This window comes from Leopardus geoffroyi, chromosome B1, assembly GCF_018350155.1.
Source record: "Leopardus geoffroyi isolate Oge1 chromosome B1, O.geoffroyi_Oge1_pat1.0, whole genome shotgun sequence".
Lineage (NCBI taxonomy): Eukaryota > Metazoa > Chordata > Mammalia > Carnivora > Felidae > Leopardus > Leopardus geoffroyi.
Genome location: NC_059327.1, coordinates 202470533 through 202486852, shown reverse-complemented (window position 1 = coordinate 202486852; position 16320 = coordinate 202470533). Strand labels below are relative to the sequence as shown.

Genomic DNA, 16320 nt, shown 5'->3' with positions numbered 1-16320 from the left:
AGGACAATGTTTGGGTCCCTGGTCCAGCTCTCGCCCGGGACCACGTCAGCTAGCACCCCCTGGGTCTCCACCTTCACTCTGGCTGCTTCGAGAATCTGAGGCCCACAGTTACTAAAGGGTTAAGAAGGAAAGGGACGAGGTGCTGGAGAACCTGGGGGCACCCGTACCCAAAAGAGCCTGTGTGCGGGGCTGTTGGCTTTGGATGGGGTCCGTACCCGAAGACACAGCCAACGAGCAAACAGCTACGCTTCCTGCTGGAAAAACACGAGCTTAAAGGGGAATTTGTTTGCAAGGAAAGAACCAGAATCTAAAGACTCTTCTGTTTCGAGTTCACATAAAAAATATGTTCAAAACGAACGCTCTCTTTATTCGTCCGTAAAGTCGAGGAATAAAAAAGAATTCGGTGTGGTTCAGCAGCAAACGTCTGACCTGACTAATCCAACGTGTAGGTGCGAATGCGCCCCAACCTCGCCGCCCCCACCCCCTCCCATCCCGGCGAGTCCTGCCCTCCTCACCCAGCAGAGGCCCGGGCTGGAGGGAGGGCCCGGAATGCCCCCAGATGTCCTGAGCCTCCCCATCGAGTACCCCAAGTGGCCCTTCCCTGTTTGCGCTTAGGTGGACCCCAAAGGGTCCTCGGGCATTCAAGTCCCCAGGTTCTCCCCGATGCAGACCTTCTGTGGGGGGGTCAAGATGGAGGTGTGGAGGGAGAAGGAGGGGGTCTCCCTTACCAGCTCCCAGGGGAAGAAGCAAATCTTTGAGGGGCTTCTCTAGCGTGAGACTCCAAATCCAGCCCCCCGCACCCCCTGCGCCCTCCAAACCCAGCATTTCACTTTCTCAAAGCCGAGAGTTTCAGATGCTCTGGGTTTCAAGAAAAGAACCCATGGCCAAGTACAGGCCCAGGACCCCCACCTCAGCTGGGGACAGAGCGGGGGACAGCCACGGCCCGGGCAGTGGAGGGGATCCCCCCCTTAGCTGGAGGGCTGGTGTGTTTTCAGGGACCACGACCACAGCAGGGGGGAGCTTTGCCCTCATCTCATCCCCTCCCCCTGCAGGACGGACCCCCTCCCGCCTTCCCCGACGGAGGTGTGAGGTCCCCGCCCAGAGCCCCATCCGTACCCAGCTCTGTGGCTTCTGCCGGGCGTCATACCCCCGGGTCCAGCCCCTTGCCCGGAGGGACGCTGCCGTGGGGGGACAACCCACCTTGTTCTTCCGGCGGCTCAAAGTCGGTCTCTTCTAATCTGTCTGAGAAGGGAGAGAACAGAGGCGTCACCCTCCGGCCAGCACCTCCAGGTCGGGGCCACGTCGGGACGGGTGGGGACACCAGGACAGAAACACTCCAGTGACCTGAGGGGCTGCAGGGCTGGGGGGATCCCCTGGTCAAGAGGCCAAGCCCTTCCCTAAGCCTCAGTTTCCGCCTCCTGAAAATGGGCTGGCGCGAGTTTGCTGGGAAAAGACGTGTGAGGTGTGATGTCAACTCTGACAAATGCACAGGGTCCGGGAAGCTAAGGGGCGCCCGGCGGAAGGGGGCCCCCAGAATGTCCCCCCGAGTGGGGGGCTGACGTAGGTGCTAAGGTCAAATTTAAGTTTGCCTGTTTAGCAAGAGAGACCAATTTGTGGGACCCGGAAAGTTTAACTCTGTTACTGGTGGAAAAGTTCCCGATGTGCAAGTTGTGTCTGCTCCAGGGCCGCGAGGAGTGTGTGTGTGCGTGCACATACGTGTAACTGTGCTCGTGTGTGTGCATGGATGTGTAGGTGTATGTGCATGTGGATGTGTGTGCTGCCTTATTTGAGTGCGCGTGTGTGTAAGTATGTGCACGCGTGTAAGTGCGCGCGCGTGTGAGTGTGCACACGTGTGTGTGCGCGCTGTAAGTGCGCGCGCGTGCACGCGCATGTGTAAGTGTGCGCGCGTGTCAGTGTGCACGCGTGTGAGTGTGCGCGCATGTGTAAGTGTGTGCGTGTGTGCTTCATATGAGTGTGCTGCGTGTGTTGTAAGCGTGCATGCACATGCCGCACGTATGTGTAAGCATGGGTGCACATGCGTGTGCTGCAGATATGTGTGAGTGCGTGTGCACACGTGTATACTGTGCATGTGTGTAAGCGTGTGTGCGCACGCGCATTCACCTTCGTGCACAAGATGAAGGAACCGGCTAGATTGCACCCCCTGCCCCAGGCAGTCCCCCAGGGGGTCTGTTCCTCTGTCGCCTCTGCTGCCGATGACACGGCTCCCGCCCCCGCCCCCCCCACGGCAGCTGACAGAGGGTCCTTCCTGAGCGCAGGGCAGCACAGGGAGAGGGAGCAGCACCGTCTTTAGGGGCTGGTGGCCCTGGGGTCTGGCCCCGGTCCCTGGCGGTCAGGCAACCAGGCCAGCCCACAGCCACGCGAGCCCGGGCTCCTGGTCCTGTCACAGAGGGCGGTCACTGTCACCCAGACTGGCGGAGCAGCAGCTCGTGAGCAGCGGGCCGGGCCCCGGTGCACGGCGGGCACGCCTCGCGGCCACTGCGGGCATCTCCCTACCGCTCGCCCTGTCCCCCTCTCTGCCTGTGGCCCGCTGCCGTCCCTACGGGCCCCTCAGGCAGCAGCAGCACCTGTGTGGTCACCTTTAGGTGCCCCGGGGCAGGCCTTCTTGAAGGGACACGGGGAGGGGCGTCCTGAGCGGAGCACGGAAGCCAGAACAGTCCGCGCTCCGCGGAGGGGACAGGAGCCCGAGCAGGCCTGGTGCCGGCCGGCTGGGGCTCGGGGTCTCCCGGTTCAGCTGCAGACCCTCTTGTCCTTCTGGGAACCTGCCCACAGAAACCGTCCTAAGCACCCAGGGTCTGATGCAGGTCCTGCGACGTCCCCGCGGCCAGGGGGAGGGGAGGGAGGAGCCGTGCCCCCCGCCCCCGCGGCGCCCTCACACCTACCCAAGCTGTACACGGTGCACGTGTCCGCGCCAGACATCCTCCTCAGCAATTGCCTGGCGTCCTCGTCCGAGAAGCGCCCTTCGTTGCCGAAGAACGACCTTTCTTCCTCATCGAGAAAAATCACGTTTTCCAGCCTGGAGAAAAGAAGGTGCTTTATTTACAACGGCACGTTTCCTGCCCGAGACCCCCATCTACTCTCTGGTGTGACAGACACCCCCGTCACACCTGCTCTGTGCCCGGCGGCCAGGTCACCGGGACAAAAACAAAATAGATCCAGCCCACAAGGCCCGCCTGGTCCAGCTGCAGGCAGACGGCCAGGAGCGGGAGAGGCTGCTACAGACACGGCGGGTCGTGGCAGCCGGGGAAGGTGAGCTCCTGGGCAGCCTCCAAAGCCCCGCTTCAAGTGCCCCTTCCCCTGTGAGGCGGGTTGTGACAGCCGCAGGCAAATGTATGTATCGCACGTGCGTGTGTGTGCACGTGGGTGTACACAAGTATGTGTTACAAATGTGTGCGTGTGCACGTGTGGATGTACAGGTCAACCCCTTCGCGTCACGAGCTCCCGGGCTCCCCACGACGCCCAGCACAGAAATGGGGCGCTCCCGTCCCTGCCAAGTCAGGGAAATGAAAAACGGGAAGGGGAGAAGGGAGAGAAGGAACAGGCATTTTTTGCTCGTGGGACTAAATCCGCAGCGTTACGTGAAACTCTGAAACGCGCCTGGAAGCTGGAAGGAGCTATTTTGAGACGTTAAAGAAAATCTCAGAGTAGCGTCTGGTACATTCAACAGAACAGGCCCGTGTGCCTCAAAAACGTCAGTGTCCTAAAGGACCACGAGACGAGGAGGAGAGGCTGGTGGCACGAGGCCTGGAACTTTCTCTGGTTGTCCGGGACACGACTGGGACGCTGGCAAACCCCGAGTGTGGCCTGCAGGCCGCTGTTCCGTCACCGTCCCGATCCCGAAGGGTGCGCGGCGGTGCCCAGCCGGGCGTCCTGGCTTCAGGAGACACGCGCCGCGCCACTCGCCGGGAAAGGGGTATCCTGCTCACAACCCACCCCCGACGGCATCAGTACGAGAAGGAAAAGGGGAAGACGAATGTGACAATGTGCCAACACTTGGGTGATCGGGGGGGGGGGGGAAGGGATCAACCTCCCTAACTCTGAAATTTGGCCAAAATAAAGGAAAAGAGCAGAGGCACCAGGAGGTGGTGCATTAAACAAAGGATGAAAACCCAGGGTCTGCAACAGGCAAGATGTGCAGTCGGTGTTTGCGGAGCGAATGAGGGGGTCCGCGGGGCTTTTCCAGGCTTCCTGTCCAGGCCGCGGGACGTCAGGGCCAGAGGACCCCTGAAGACGGGCGTGGGAGGCCAGGTCCAGACCCAGTAAAGGCCCTGTCCCTACGCCCACCTTCTCTGGGCTCATGACTGAGGTCTCGACAATGATGCTTCAAGCCCAGGGGAACGGAATTGCCACCCAAGGATGGGCACAGCTGTGCCCACTGACCGCTCCCCCAAGGACACCCCTGCTGCTGCCCAGGGCCGCACCGTGGGGACACTCAGAATTCTCCAGAAGGGCAGGGGCGGGCATGCCACCAGCAGGGTGTGGGGGGGGAGGCCCACAGGGAGAGGAACAGGTCCCCAGGGATGAGCCGTCGGAGACGGGGCCTGGGGGCCAGTGAGAGCCCCAGGAAAACTGGAGGGCAGGGACGGAGGGGGTGTCTCATGTAGGGGCACACGTGTCACAGCAGACTCGTTCCTGAAGGGGCCTGACGGCAAGGGGCAGCCTTTGACATCGGCGGTCACCAGGGTCTGTGTCGTGGGGGGCCTTGAAGGCCAGGCCTAGAATCTCGAGCACCTGACTTCAGCTCAGGTCATGATGTCGTGGTCTGTGAGTTCGAGCCCCGCATCGGGCTCTGTGCTGACAGCTCAGAGCCTGGGGCCTGTTTCAGATTCTGTGTCTCCCTCTCTCTCTGCCCCTCCCCTGTTCATGCTCTGTCTCTGTCTGTCTCAAATTTAAACATCAAGAGAAGAGAGGAGAAGAGAAGAGAAGAGAAGAGAAGAGAAGAGAAGAGGAAAGAAAAGGGAGTGGCAAGGTGTATGGGGGTGAATAGTGTCCCTCAAAATTCATGTCCACCTAGGACCTCGGGAGGTGATTTATTCAACGAAGGGTCTTTGCAGATATAACCAGTTGAGGTGGGGTCACACTGGGGCAGGGTGGGCCCTAATCCAGTGACTGGTGTCCTTATAGGACGAGGCTCGGAGACACGTGCTGGGGTGAGGAGGCCGTGGGAAGACGGAGGCAGAGACGGGGGTGACGTGGCCACCAGGAGCTGTAAGGAGGGCGCCTCCAGAGGAAGTGGGGCCCTGTGGCACCGTGACTCTGGACTCCTGGCCCCGTGGGCTGGGACGGAATCTCCGCCTGCTGAGCTAAGCCCCCCCCCCCCCCGCGTGGGATGCCGTGTATTTCAGAGAACAGCCCCGGGCTGCACTTGGAGGAGGGACACGAGGGGTCCAGGTAGGAGGCTGACGGCAGCCCTGGGGACAAGGGAACAGGCGCCCGGGCGGTGGCGAGGGGGAGGGTCAGGGGTGCCATCCGGGACCTCGTCCACGTGTGTCACCAGGCTGCCCCCGGGGGTAGGGGAGCGGGCTCGGGAGAGGGCAGGGCCTCAGCCACTCACTCAGACACTTGGCCCTGCACACTGATGACACTCGTGCGCACAAACCCGACCTGGCCCGAGGCCGTGTGCCGGCCCAGGCACCAGGGCAGGCCGGGCACCCGGGCGCCCAGGACCTCGATGACGTCACCGCCTCGGAAGGTCAGCTCTTCAGGCCCGGAGCCCTGGTAGTCTGCCACTGCTGAGGCCAGGCCCACCGCTGCGGAAAGGAGGCCACGAAGTCAGTGCTGGGGGCGCACCCCGGGGCTCTTGTCCAAGAACAGCTGGTCAGGGTTGCCACGAAGCGTGGCCGCTGCACCCAAGGGGCTGGACATCTAGGGGCCCCCGGAGGGGGCGCTTCCTCCGCACAGCGAGCATGGGAAACCGAGGCCCAGAGACATGAACTAACTTGGCCCCGGGGCCGTCAGCCCCGGGCTGGCCCAGGCTCTCCCTCGGGGCCTCGCAGCCACTTCACAGGCATACAGGGCCCTGCCAGCTTGGGGCAGAGCAGAGAGCACTGGACCAGCAGCCCCAGTCAGAGCCCCACTCTGGCCTTGCGGGAGAAGACCCAGCACCTAAGCCTCCAGACCCTCATGAGCTCACACGGCAACATCAGCGGGAGCCTAGCCCACCCGTCCCAGGGCCCTCTGAGGTGTCTCAAGTGCGGCTGGAGAGAAAACAGTACTTGATGGGTGCTCTGTGAATGGGACCCTCGGGGCTCCCCGGAGGCAGCGACGGGGACGCGGCCCGGCTTCCCCGCACCCCGTGCGACGAAATCCGGGCCAGCCGGTGGACCTCTCTGAGCTTCGTTGTCGCAGCATGAGCTGCAGGGGATTCTAGCTACCCCCTCTGGCTTGGGGAGGATTCAGGGCCAGCACAGAAGCTTCCAGAAGGCGGGTGCCCGCCCCTCCTTGCCCACGCCTTTCCCAGGGGAGAAAGGCCAGCGAAAGCATTTACCCATCAGCGGAACGTCCGACGTCACAGGGCCGCTCACGGAGTCGTCGACGGGGTCCCAGGCGACCCTGAGGGCCCACCTGGAAGGATTTCAGATGTGAGGCGAGTGGACGATGCGTAGACGGGACAAGTCAGCGGCCCCCAGGGACCCAAGTAAATTTCACCACTTGCCACCACTATGCACATACAGGCACACACACACCTGCCCAGGTGGGCAGCCTCAGACCTCGGTATGTGGCCGTGCCTGCAGGGAGTCCCCTGCCCCTCCTCCGGCTGGCCTCCTGAGAAACCTCCCTCCATTAGCCCGGGGCAGCAGCCAAGCCATTGCCAACTACTTCACAGATTCTAAACATCAGGTCATCGACTTTCTCTCTTTGCTTTGGCTGCCAGGAAGCTCCAAGCCAAGTTAACGCCCCACGCTCAGCTCCTGAACAAGAACTGGCATGCTACCCAAGCTTCCTCTGCCTTGGTTTTCATTTGTACAGATTTCCACATGCCTCCTTCCTACGGGTGCACGGTAGGCAGCTGGCTCCCTCGGTGCCATCGAATGCCAGCCCTGCCAGGGAATGTCAGCGTCCCTGGGCAGCTCGCAGCCCTGAGGCCCAGAGCTGGGCTCACTGTCACGGCCACACACCGGAAGCAACAGGCAGGGTCGGGACCAGGTCTGCCCGGAGCACCGTCCAGCCGCTCTGGCTGAGGCCGGACCAGCGCCTGGGGGCGGGGGGCGCGCTGGGGGCTCCAGGAGGCCTGACGACACACAGCACGGGGACCGGCCGGAAGCGGAGACACAAAGGTCGGTACCTACTGATGAAATGGGATCAGAGGTTCCGGAGCGGCCACCGCTGCCGTGTCCTGGGAGCACGTGCCGGGGCTGGGCGCCTTAGAGTCCGCTGCCGGGGCCGCGTCTCCCTGGGGGACCCCCGCGGCTCGCCTCAGGGGCTGCGGGCCTGCGCCCCGGGGGCTGGTGGTCACTCTCACGTGGCGGTCGGGACACAGGACAAAGAAAGGGCCTTCGAAGTGACAGACAGTGGCCTTCAGTGTGGGACCCACCCGTCCCCGCCAGGCTGCACGCGTGAAGGCAGTCCTGCGGGGTCTCCCCAGCCCCGGTCTCTGCCGCCCCCCTCCCGGACTGGAAGGCCGGCGCCGGCCTGGAGTCCCAGCTCTGCTCACACCTGCCCGGGGAGCCTCGCTGAACCTCAGACCCTCGGGGCCTCAGTTTCCCTTCCTGTCGTCCCCAGGGTCCTGTCTGCCGGGACCACCGCTGGGAGCCCGGCCACAGCCGGCCGCCTTTCTTCTCGTCCGCAGCCAGGGCGAGACCGGCAGCTGCGTGTTCTGTTTGCTGCTGACCCGACCCAATGACAAGGTCACCTCGGCGCTCAAAGCAAGACCGCGTCGGGTCAGGACCCCGGGATGGCGGCGCCACTTGGCAGAAATGCTTTTTCTCTTCTTTTCTGGGGGCCTGGCCAGGTTTCTACAGCGAAGTGACAGGGCCTGGGCGCTTCATGGCTGGGGTCCCCCCCCGCCCCCCGCATGCTCCTCCCTGCACGAAGCCCCCGTCCGTCCCGGCGTGCACGCCGGGGCCTCCAGGACCCTCCTGCGGCCCGTGGCCCCTGTGGCCCCAGCATGGTGTGCCCCCGGCCAACGTCACCGTCACCATGCAGCACTCACCCTCCTGGGCCAGGAGAATCTCCTGTGTCCGTGTCAAGGCCTCCTGGTCCACGTGGACTTGGATGGTCGCCTCCTCGTCTTCGCTGGGCGCAAGCAGCCAGAAGGCCTGGTCCACGAGCAGGTTTTCCAGGCAGTGGTGAGTGAAGCCTGGGGGCCAGACGGGCCTGGTGACCGGCAGGCCCCAAAGGGAGACACGGAAACCTTCACAGGCCGGCGCGGGGGGAGCCCTGCCCTGCCCTGGGACCTCGAGGTGCCGTCTACAACCCAGGCAGCCCCAGGTCTGACCACCTGGGCTGTGAGTGGACCGGCCGTGACCGTGGGCGACACACTGGACTTCTGTGACCCTCAGTGTCCTCGTCTCTGAGAGGGGACAAGAGCCTTCAAGGTCGAGTGTGCTGGGGGGTTGGCATAGGCCCCGCTCAAGGTGTGCAAGACGCCATTGCTCTCATTGTCCACTCTGTCCGTCCTCAGACCCAGGTGGTGGGGCGAGGTCCCCGAGAGGACGCGGCCAGACCCTCACGGATGCCTCCCAGCGGGCTGGGGGCGCTTTAGAAACAGAGCGCTTTGGATGAGCTGGAAATAACCCGGTCTGTGCTCAGCCAGTCTGAGCTCAGCGTCCCCTGAGGTCTGGCCGTGCAAAGCTACCACACGGTGCAACATCAGGAGGAACTCGGAGCGCAGCCCAAATGTGGGCACAGACGGGCATGCCTCTGTGCCCCCACCCATCACGCCATTTCCCCCCCCGAGAGCAGGTGAGCGAGCCCCACTGCCCAGGCCGTCGTGAGCAACCCTAACCTGAAGCCTGATCTGTGATATAACGTGCTAGGCGTGTGACAAGTGTCCTCGGGGGGCGGGGGGTCCCCATAACCAGCTCTGGGAAGGTCACCACCTTACCAAGAGCGTGGTAAGTGGAGAACTTCCAGATCTCTTCGAAAGTCTTAAACGACACCACAATCCGGTCCTGGTCACTGTGGATAGACAGCAGCCTGGCCGATAACTCCTTATGGGGAAGAAACAGTCCCGGGGGCCGTCAGGCATCCGACGGCCCGGAGGACGGAGCCGCTCGACAGAAACATCGTGAGAAATGACCCAGGCAGGGGCGGAAGCACAGAGCCGATTCCTTGACAGCCCGAGGCCGGGGCCCTCGAGCCAGCCGTGGCTCCCCAGTGCCTCTGCCCAGCCCTGCTCCTTCCCTGAGCCCCTGGGGGCTCACACTCTGGGCCCCGCTCTCGGTGACTCCGCACCAGGGACAGCAGGCTCTCGGGCAGGCTGCGCTCTCAGCCCCGTGCAGCCCCTTGTCTCTCCCAGCCCCTCCCGCGGCACTGCTGCAGATGTCCACGCTCACCCTGCACCCGTCTCCTCCGACCCCCGTCCCGTGAACTAACTCCCCTGCTGGTGACGGGGCACTGGAATAACACCAGCAGGTACAAGGCACAGCGTCGTGTGTCCTGGGGAAGGGGAGCTCCCAGGGCTCCACCTGACACGCTGACGATGGAAGCCACTCTTGTAATCTGGAGCCCGACCCTCCGTAAGCGACCCGCGGGATTCGGCCGCTTGCCTGGCCCCACGAAGGGCGGCCAGTCCCGGGGCCCCGCGCTCGTGCTCGCGTGCCGTCTGGACCTCCCCCTCCTCCCGGGGCCACCTCTGGCCTCTGTCCCCGTTCTCAAGCCCGGAGCCCCTGCACCTTCGCTCACGCGGGCTCGTTTTCCACCCAGAGGAGCCAGACTCACCCCCAGCACGCTGGCCACTTCCCGGCTGTCATTTTCCAGCAGGCGGAGCCGGGCCCGCATTGCCCGCTGCAGGCTGGGGTCTGGAAGCCCCGTCTTCCTCCGCACGGCCAGCAGCTGCAGGGTCAGGTCTGGAAGGGGCCAGCGCCCAGCGAGCACTCAGCAAAGTCACGGGAGTCACCGTGACCTCCAGCCCCGACCTCTCCCACCGCCGAGCTCCAGACGGGGGCGTTCGAGTGTCAGCAGGCACCCCAGAACCCACCGTCCTGCCCCCAAACTGACCCTTCCGCCTCTGTCCCATTTCCAGAAGGGCCCCCAGCCTCCTCCCTGCAGACCAAGGACACCTCCCTGCACCACACAGCTCATGGGTCCACCAGTGAGTTGTAAAACCAGGCCCAGCCCACCGTGGCACCCCTCCCCGGGGCCCCAGGTCATGCCCCCCCCTCCAGACCATCCTCTGGTCCGCAGAGAGCCGGGGGGTCCCTGACACTGAGCTCTGGCTCGCTGTCTGCCCCAGCTCTCGGCACCCCCCAGGCAGTGCCATCCGGTGTCCTGAAGGGCGGCCGCCAGCCGTGCGGGGCCGTCGAGCTCTTGAAATGTGGCCAGTGCATCCGTGGGAACTAGATTTTAAATTTTATTTAAGTTAAATCAGAACAAAAACTGCGTGGCTGTATTGGCTGGTACAGCTGCAATTATTTTCCATTATCAGATAAACTAAGACACAAACCCTTCCCACCTTCCCACCAGCAGAGCCTTGAGCCTCTGGCCCTGCTCCCCCCACCAGCCTCTTCTGTCCCTCCCATCTAGCCTGAGGCCTCTCGGCTGCCCTAGGACATCAGGACATCCCCCACCCTGCCCCAGGGCCTTTGCACTCACCACATCCTCCACCTAAAGCACTCTCTCCCAGATCAAATCCTGGCCTGCCTGCCTGGCTGCCCTACAATTCAGATCTCGGCTCAAGTGCCCCAAGCCCACCCCCACCCCTGTCCTCCTAAGAGGCCTCCGAACCAGGCTACGGAGACCCCCAGGGCATGGACTGCTCCAAAGAGGTGGAGGGGGATGATGCAGGAGGAGAAGAGAGGGGGAAGGGAGAGAGAAAGGTGGGGGCGGAGAAAGAGAAGAAGGGAGGTGGGGAGGGGAGTAGAGGGGAAGGGAGGGGAGAGAAGGGCGGTATGGAGACTTCTGGAACCTGGAGTCGGCCCCACTCCCCCAGCAGGAAGCGTGGCCGACATTTCACAACTGGTTCTAAGATGTGCCCCTGCTCCCGTAAGAGGGCGGGGCTGCAAACCAGACCCAGAAATAATCTGCCGCTTGCTTAACCCGCCCGGTCGTCCCGAGTGACCACAGGCAGAGCCGGCTGCCCGGAAGGAAAGTCGGAAGAGGAGGGCGGCGAGGCAAAGGTGAGCCACGAACAGCGCTGGGGTTCCTGTGCCACCACAGCTGGGGGTCAGGAGCAGGGGCTCAGGGGTAGGGGGCTTCTGTCCGCCCCTTCCCCCCGCACCACCCAGGGCTGCCTCCCGCATTTGCGCCCCGCAGAAAGCCCCCTGGCCCTCGGGGCCCCCTCCCCAGACGTCAGTCCTCGGCCGCCGCTCCCAAGGGCCCTGCTCCTTCCTCTGCGTCCCTAACCCGGTCATGTCCCACCTGTGACGCCTCCCCAGCGTGTCACTTCCCCTGCATGTGGTCCAGCCTACTGGGCCGTGTCCCCTCCTCGGGCAGATGCAAACACAGACTCCACGGAAGCCCTTTCCAAAGGCAGACAAACTCCAGCCTTCGGGCCCCAAGTGGAAATGCAGAGTCCTGGGCCCTCCCCCAGCGGGGCTGGATGGGGACCTGGGCACGGGACCCGGCCATCTGCATCTAGGCAGTCTCCCTACCCCCACAGCGATCCTCAGGCAGGAAGTCTGGGGACCACACTTTGAAAATCACTGGGTTAGGGGCGCCTGGGTGGCTAAGCGTCTGACTTCAGCTCAGGTCATGATCTCAAACTCAGGTCCGTGAGTTTGAGCCCTGCATTGGGCTCTGTGCTGACAGCTCGGAGCCCGGAGCCTGCTTGGGATTCTGTGTCTCCCTCTCTCTCTCTCTCTCTTTCTCTGTCCCTCCCCTGCTCACACTCTGTTTCTTTCTGTCTCAAAAATAAATAAACATTAAAAAAAAAAAAAAAGAAGAAGAGAAAATCTCTGCATTAGACTTTCCTGAACCCGCAGGCCATGGGACAGTGAGGCTGGGCGCAAGGGGGGGTGCCCAGGGACCCCACATTCACGTCCCCACCCACACTGAACCCTGTGGCGCCATGTGGCATGTGAGGACATCTACCTGTGGGGCAGGTTCCCATCTAGCCGGGAGGGGTCCCAGCAGCCGGCCCAGAGCCGCCAGGGGCCGGGGAGGCATCTGTAACACAGCAGGTTTGGGGATCAAGGTCAGAACAGGCACAACCCCCCCCCAATATTTCTGGAGGAAAAGAGGTGTGTCCGCACACCTGCGAGGTGACGAGGACGGGGTGGGTGTGAGGGTCTCCCTGTGCTGCAACAAACAGCACGAGTGTTGTCTTGCTGTGCCGGAGTCTAGAAAGTTCTCACCGGCTAAAACCAAGGTTTCGGCAGAGCCGGCTCCTGCTGGAGGCTCCGGGGGGTGGGGTGGGGGGGGGGTGGTCTGTCTCCAGCTCGTCCGCCCCCCTCGATCTCTGGTTCTTCCTCCAGTCTCAGAGCCAGAAGCCCGGCAGCCTCAGTGTCTCTGATTCTGCCCCTGAGGTTTTTTTTTCCCATCTCAGGATCCTCGACTTACCCCCACCCCTAAAATCACTTCTGCCATACGTTCTGGGGATTAGGACGTGGACTTCTTTGGGGCCACCGTTCTGCTGACCCCAGAGGAGAGGTGACAGCCCGGAAGGAACCCAGAGTCCGGGGCAGACAAGGCTGTGTGCTGATCAGTCCGCACCAGTCATTGACCGAGGGTGAACCGCGCCCCCTCGGCCTCGCGAGGTGAGTAGGGCGCGGCTGACAACCCGGCTAGGGTTGTGGAGACACCCCGAAGTGCAGGGTCGGTGGAGGGGGCTCACGCGGGGGCCAGAGGGGAGGACGGGCTCTGCAACTGAGCGACAGCCAGGCGTCTGCTGACCGGGCAGGTGTCTGACTGCAGGACCCCTCCCCCTTGGGTATCGGCACCCAGGAGGGCCACCCTGGCCCCTTCCGTGTCCCTCACACCCGGAAGGACCGAGATGACAGACGTGGTGTGCCTTGTGAAGCTCTGTTCCCATCCTCCCAGCGCATCCATCATCCACTGGCCACTCAGCTGGGCATCTCCTTGGGCAAGCCCCCTTTGGGACACCCCCAACGGGCAGCCAGGCAGGGGACCGGGAGGAGGGAGGAGACGTGAGGACAGGGGAGCCTGGGGAAGGGCAGGAGGCACAGGCCGTCCCTGCCTCGGGGAGGGTCTTTCCCCTCCTTCCCTCATCTCCAGAGCCCAAGGAGGTAGACAGCGGGGTCCTGGAGATCACCTTGCCACCCCTCAGGTTCCCAAGTGGGGAAACCGAGGCTCAAGTCAAGCCAGTGACAATCAGGATTACACCAGGGCCCGGGCAGGAGCGCGGCCATGCTTCTCAGAACAGCCTCCTGAGCCCACGTCTCTGGGTTCATCTCCCCGCCCCCCCCCCCCAGAAAGAGGCCCGGCCCGGTCCTTGCCCGGTCCTTCCTGGCCACTGGGCCCCTCCCAGGGCGTTCTCCTCAGAGGAATGGGGCTGTCCCATGCTGAGTAACCCCAGGGCTTTATGTCCTGAGGACAAAGCGGGACTGCGGGAACGCAAAGGTTTGTAACAGAGCCATTCATCGAGGTGCAGCCGTTCGAGAACTTTCCCAGCCCCCTTCCCCTTCGCCAGGCCAAGTTCTGCTATCGCGGACACGCGCCCCTGGAGAAACACTAGCTGGGCCCCCGTCTCTCGCAGGGTGAGAGGGCACTCACTGGGCACGGGACTCTGTTTCCACACACACCCTGGCCGCAGACACGGCTCCGTCCGCGGGCGGCTGGACAACAGGGAGGACGGTCCGAGCTGTACTCACCACCTCTGACCACAGCCTGGGCTTCCTCGGGCCCCACGCGCTCCCAGGCGACCGACGAGCTCACGGCCACTCTCTGGACCTCGTGGCCGCGGCCACCGCCTCCCGAGGGCCCCGCAGGCCCCCTCCCCATCGGGGCCGGCCCCTCACCAGCCGCGTCCCCTGGGCCCTCCATGACGGGCGGCGGCACCATCAGCACCGGGGGCTCCGCATGCCCGCTGGCCGCTGTGGGGAGAGGAGAGGGTGGTGGTCAGCGCTGAGGCCTCTCCGGGAACACGGGTGCCCACGGAGAGGCCGCCACAGGGGCCGGGGTCAGGAGAGAAGCCTCTGCTTTGCCTGGAGGGTGTCTGCTTCCTTTCAGAGGTCTGTGCGTCACTGCCTCCCCGGCTAGAACGACCCTCCGAACCCCCAAGCCCCCAGCCACGGGCTCTTCCCGAGACGCGTGCGGCGTTTGCCCGGTGAGGAGGCCAACACCGGCCTCGCCTGCAGGTGGACAGACGGGGCCCCGTTCTTGCCGGCCCACGGGCCACCAGGAAATAGCTCAGAGCCCGACCCGTCCTGGTGCTCGAACATCCCTGCAAGCGCTGGACGGATGTGTGGGAACAGGGAGCAGAGAAGTCCTCGCGGGGCACCCGGCACCTTGCATTTGAGATGAGTCCCCCCTCATGTCCCGTCCAGCTAGCGCTGAGACGGACTCCCCCAGAGGCAGTCACTCGGGTCCGACTCGCACAAGCCTCAGTGTCGCTGTGAGTTCCCAAGAGATCCCGTTGCCCCTTACAGCGACCCCCTCGGCTCCAGCTGGCTCAGCGGGCTCGGCCTGGGCTCTCGTGGGGCCGCTGGAACGCGGTCCCATCCCACTGGTCAGGAAATGGGCCAGGTTCCGGGCCGCCGCGGAGGAAAGGAAGCAGGTGGGGGACGGCCGGGAAGGAGGAAGTGGCCGAGGCAGAACCAAGGTGGATCGGGCCACTGCTCCCCACTCCGGGCGCCCTTGGGCCTCCCAGCCCCCCTCCCCCCCCCCCCGCCCCCCCACCAGGAACTGTCATCAAGCTTCACTCGTGCCTGGGGTCAGAGATGAGAGGCTGTTACAAATGGACACACGGTGCTCCTGGGGTGGGAGCTCTGTCACCACTCAGGACACAGGGCAACACAGAGTCCCCTTTCCAAAGGAAGGGGGGGGGGTGGTGGCAGGGCCAGGGCTGAGGAAGGGAGGGGAGGACTCCCAGCTGTGGCCATTGGGACCGGGTGCAGCCAGGTCTTGGGGACACAGGTGGCAAGGGATGGCCCTGCTCGGTCACGTTTCACATGGAGGTCGGTGAAACAATGCTAGGACGCACAATTAAGGGAATCCCCCTTATTTCGAGCCTCCCTGATCCCTGATGATGAGCTATGAGATTTCAAGCCAAAGCCGGAACAGGCCGGCGGGAATCCCCTCTGCACAGAGCACACAGAGACAGGAAAACACCCCCGGCCCCCCTCTCCGGGGACAACAATGCCAGCGTGGCTTCCTCCCGGCCCACCCCCTTCCCGACGGAGGCTGGGGAGCAGGGCCCGGGCAGCAGCCAGAGAACTCGGAGGCAGCAGCGTGGAGCCCCCAGCCCGGACAGCCCCACCGGCCCCCGGCCCTGTCTCCCCACCGCACCTGCTGCCCATGGCGGGAGGCAGGACGCACACCGGGGCAGCCGGGGAGGCGCCGTGGGTCTGGGGTGCAGCCCAGGTGAGGTGAAGGCCCCCAGAGGCGTTGAGCACCCCCACGAAAACTGAGGAGCCACTGAAGCACTTAAAGCCCGGAGCAGCGGGTTTGGTTCTGTGCCTTGGAAAGTTCCCTCTGGCCCTTGTGCAGAACGAATTGAGGAGAGTGGAGACAGGGCCGCCCTGGGCCTCGGGTTTATTTCCTCCCCTCAAATTTTCACCAAAAACAAAGGGGCAGCTGGACCTTTACTAGACCCAGTGTGGAATATTTTCACAACTATTTACACAACCCCATCCGTTCAAAGCCCCTGTTCCCGCCTCCCTCCAGACTCCCCAAACCCGAGGACTGGAGAGCGAGCCGGGTTCCCAGAAAGCCACCCGCACGTGCCAGGGCTGGTTCCGGGGCAAAGAGAGCTCTCCTGACGCTGGAGGTGAGGGCAAGGGCGCCGGGCAGTCAGGAGGGGCGCAGGCGGAGGTGGGGACCGCGTGTGGAGGGGCTGACAGGTGGCCGTCCATGTCGCCAACGGCACGGTGGGGCAGAGCCCCAGAGACAGCCAGACGTCCGAGGTCGCTGCAGCCCTACTGTCCCAAGGGGGGGCAAAGCATGAGTAGCCTCACAGCTGGGCGAGTGGAGAGCGAGGGCGGGGGCCCAGACCTCAGGCTCCCACCCCCTGACCCCAGGGGA

The 16320-nt window shown here is 63.9% G+C and overlaps 1 protein-coding gene across 1 annotated transcript in view; it reads right to left on the bottom strand.

Moving 5' to 3' along the window:
- The window catches only part of SH3TC1 (SH3 domain and tetratricopeptide repeats 1), a 47993-nt gene that overhangs the window by 13643 nt on the left and 18030 nt on the right, over nt 1-16320 (bottom strand). The window contains exons 2-11 of the mRNA XM_045474684.1: nt 13950-14171; nt 9901-10028; nt 9065-9170; nt 8171-8317; nt 7308-7512; nt 6506-6582; nt 5573-5768; nt 2901-3034; nt 1201-1242; nt 168-251 (exon numbers count right to left, since the gene is read on the bottom strand). Coding sequence (XP_045330640.1) covers nt 168-251; nt 1201-1242; nt 2901-3034; nt 5573-5768; nt 6506-6582; nt 7308-7512; nt 8171-8317; nt 9065-9170; nt 9901-10028; nt 13950-14139 — 1309 coding nt within the window. The 5' untranslated portion in view covers nt 14140-14171. The remainder of the gene's footprint in view (nt 1-167; nt 252-1200; nt 1243-2900; nt 3035-5572; nt 5769-6505; nt 6583-7307; nt 7513-8170; nt 8318-9064; nt 9171-9900; nt 10029-13949; nt 14172-16320) is intronic.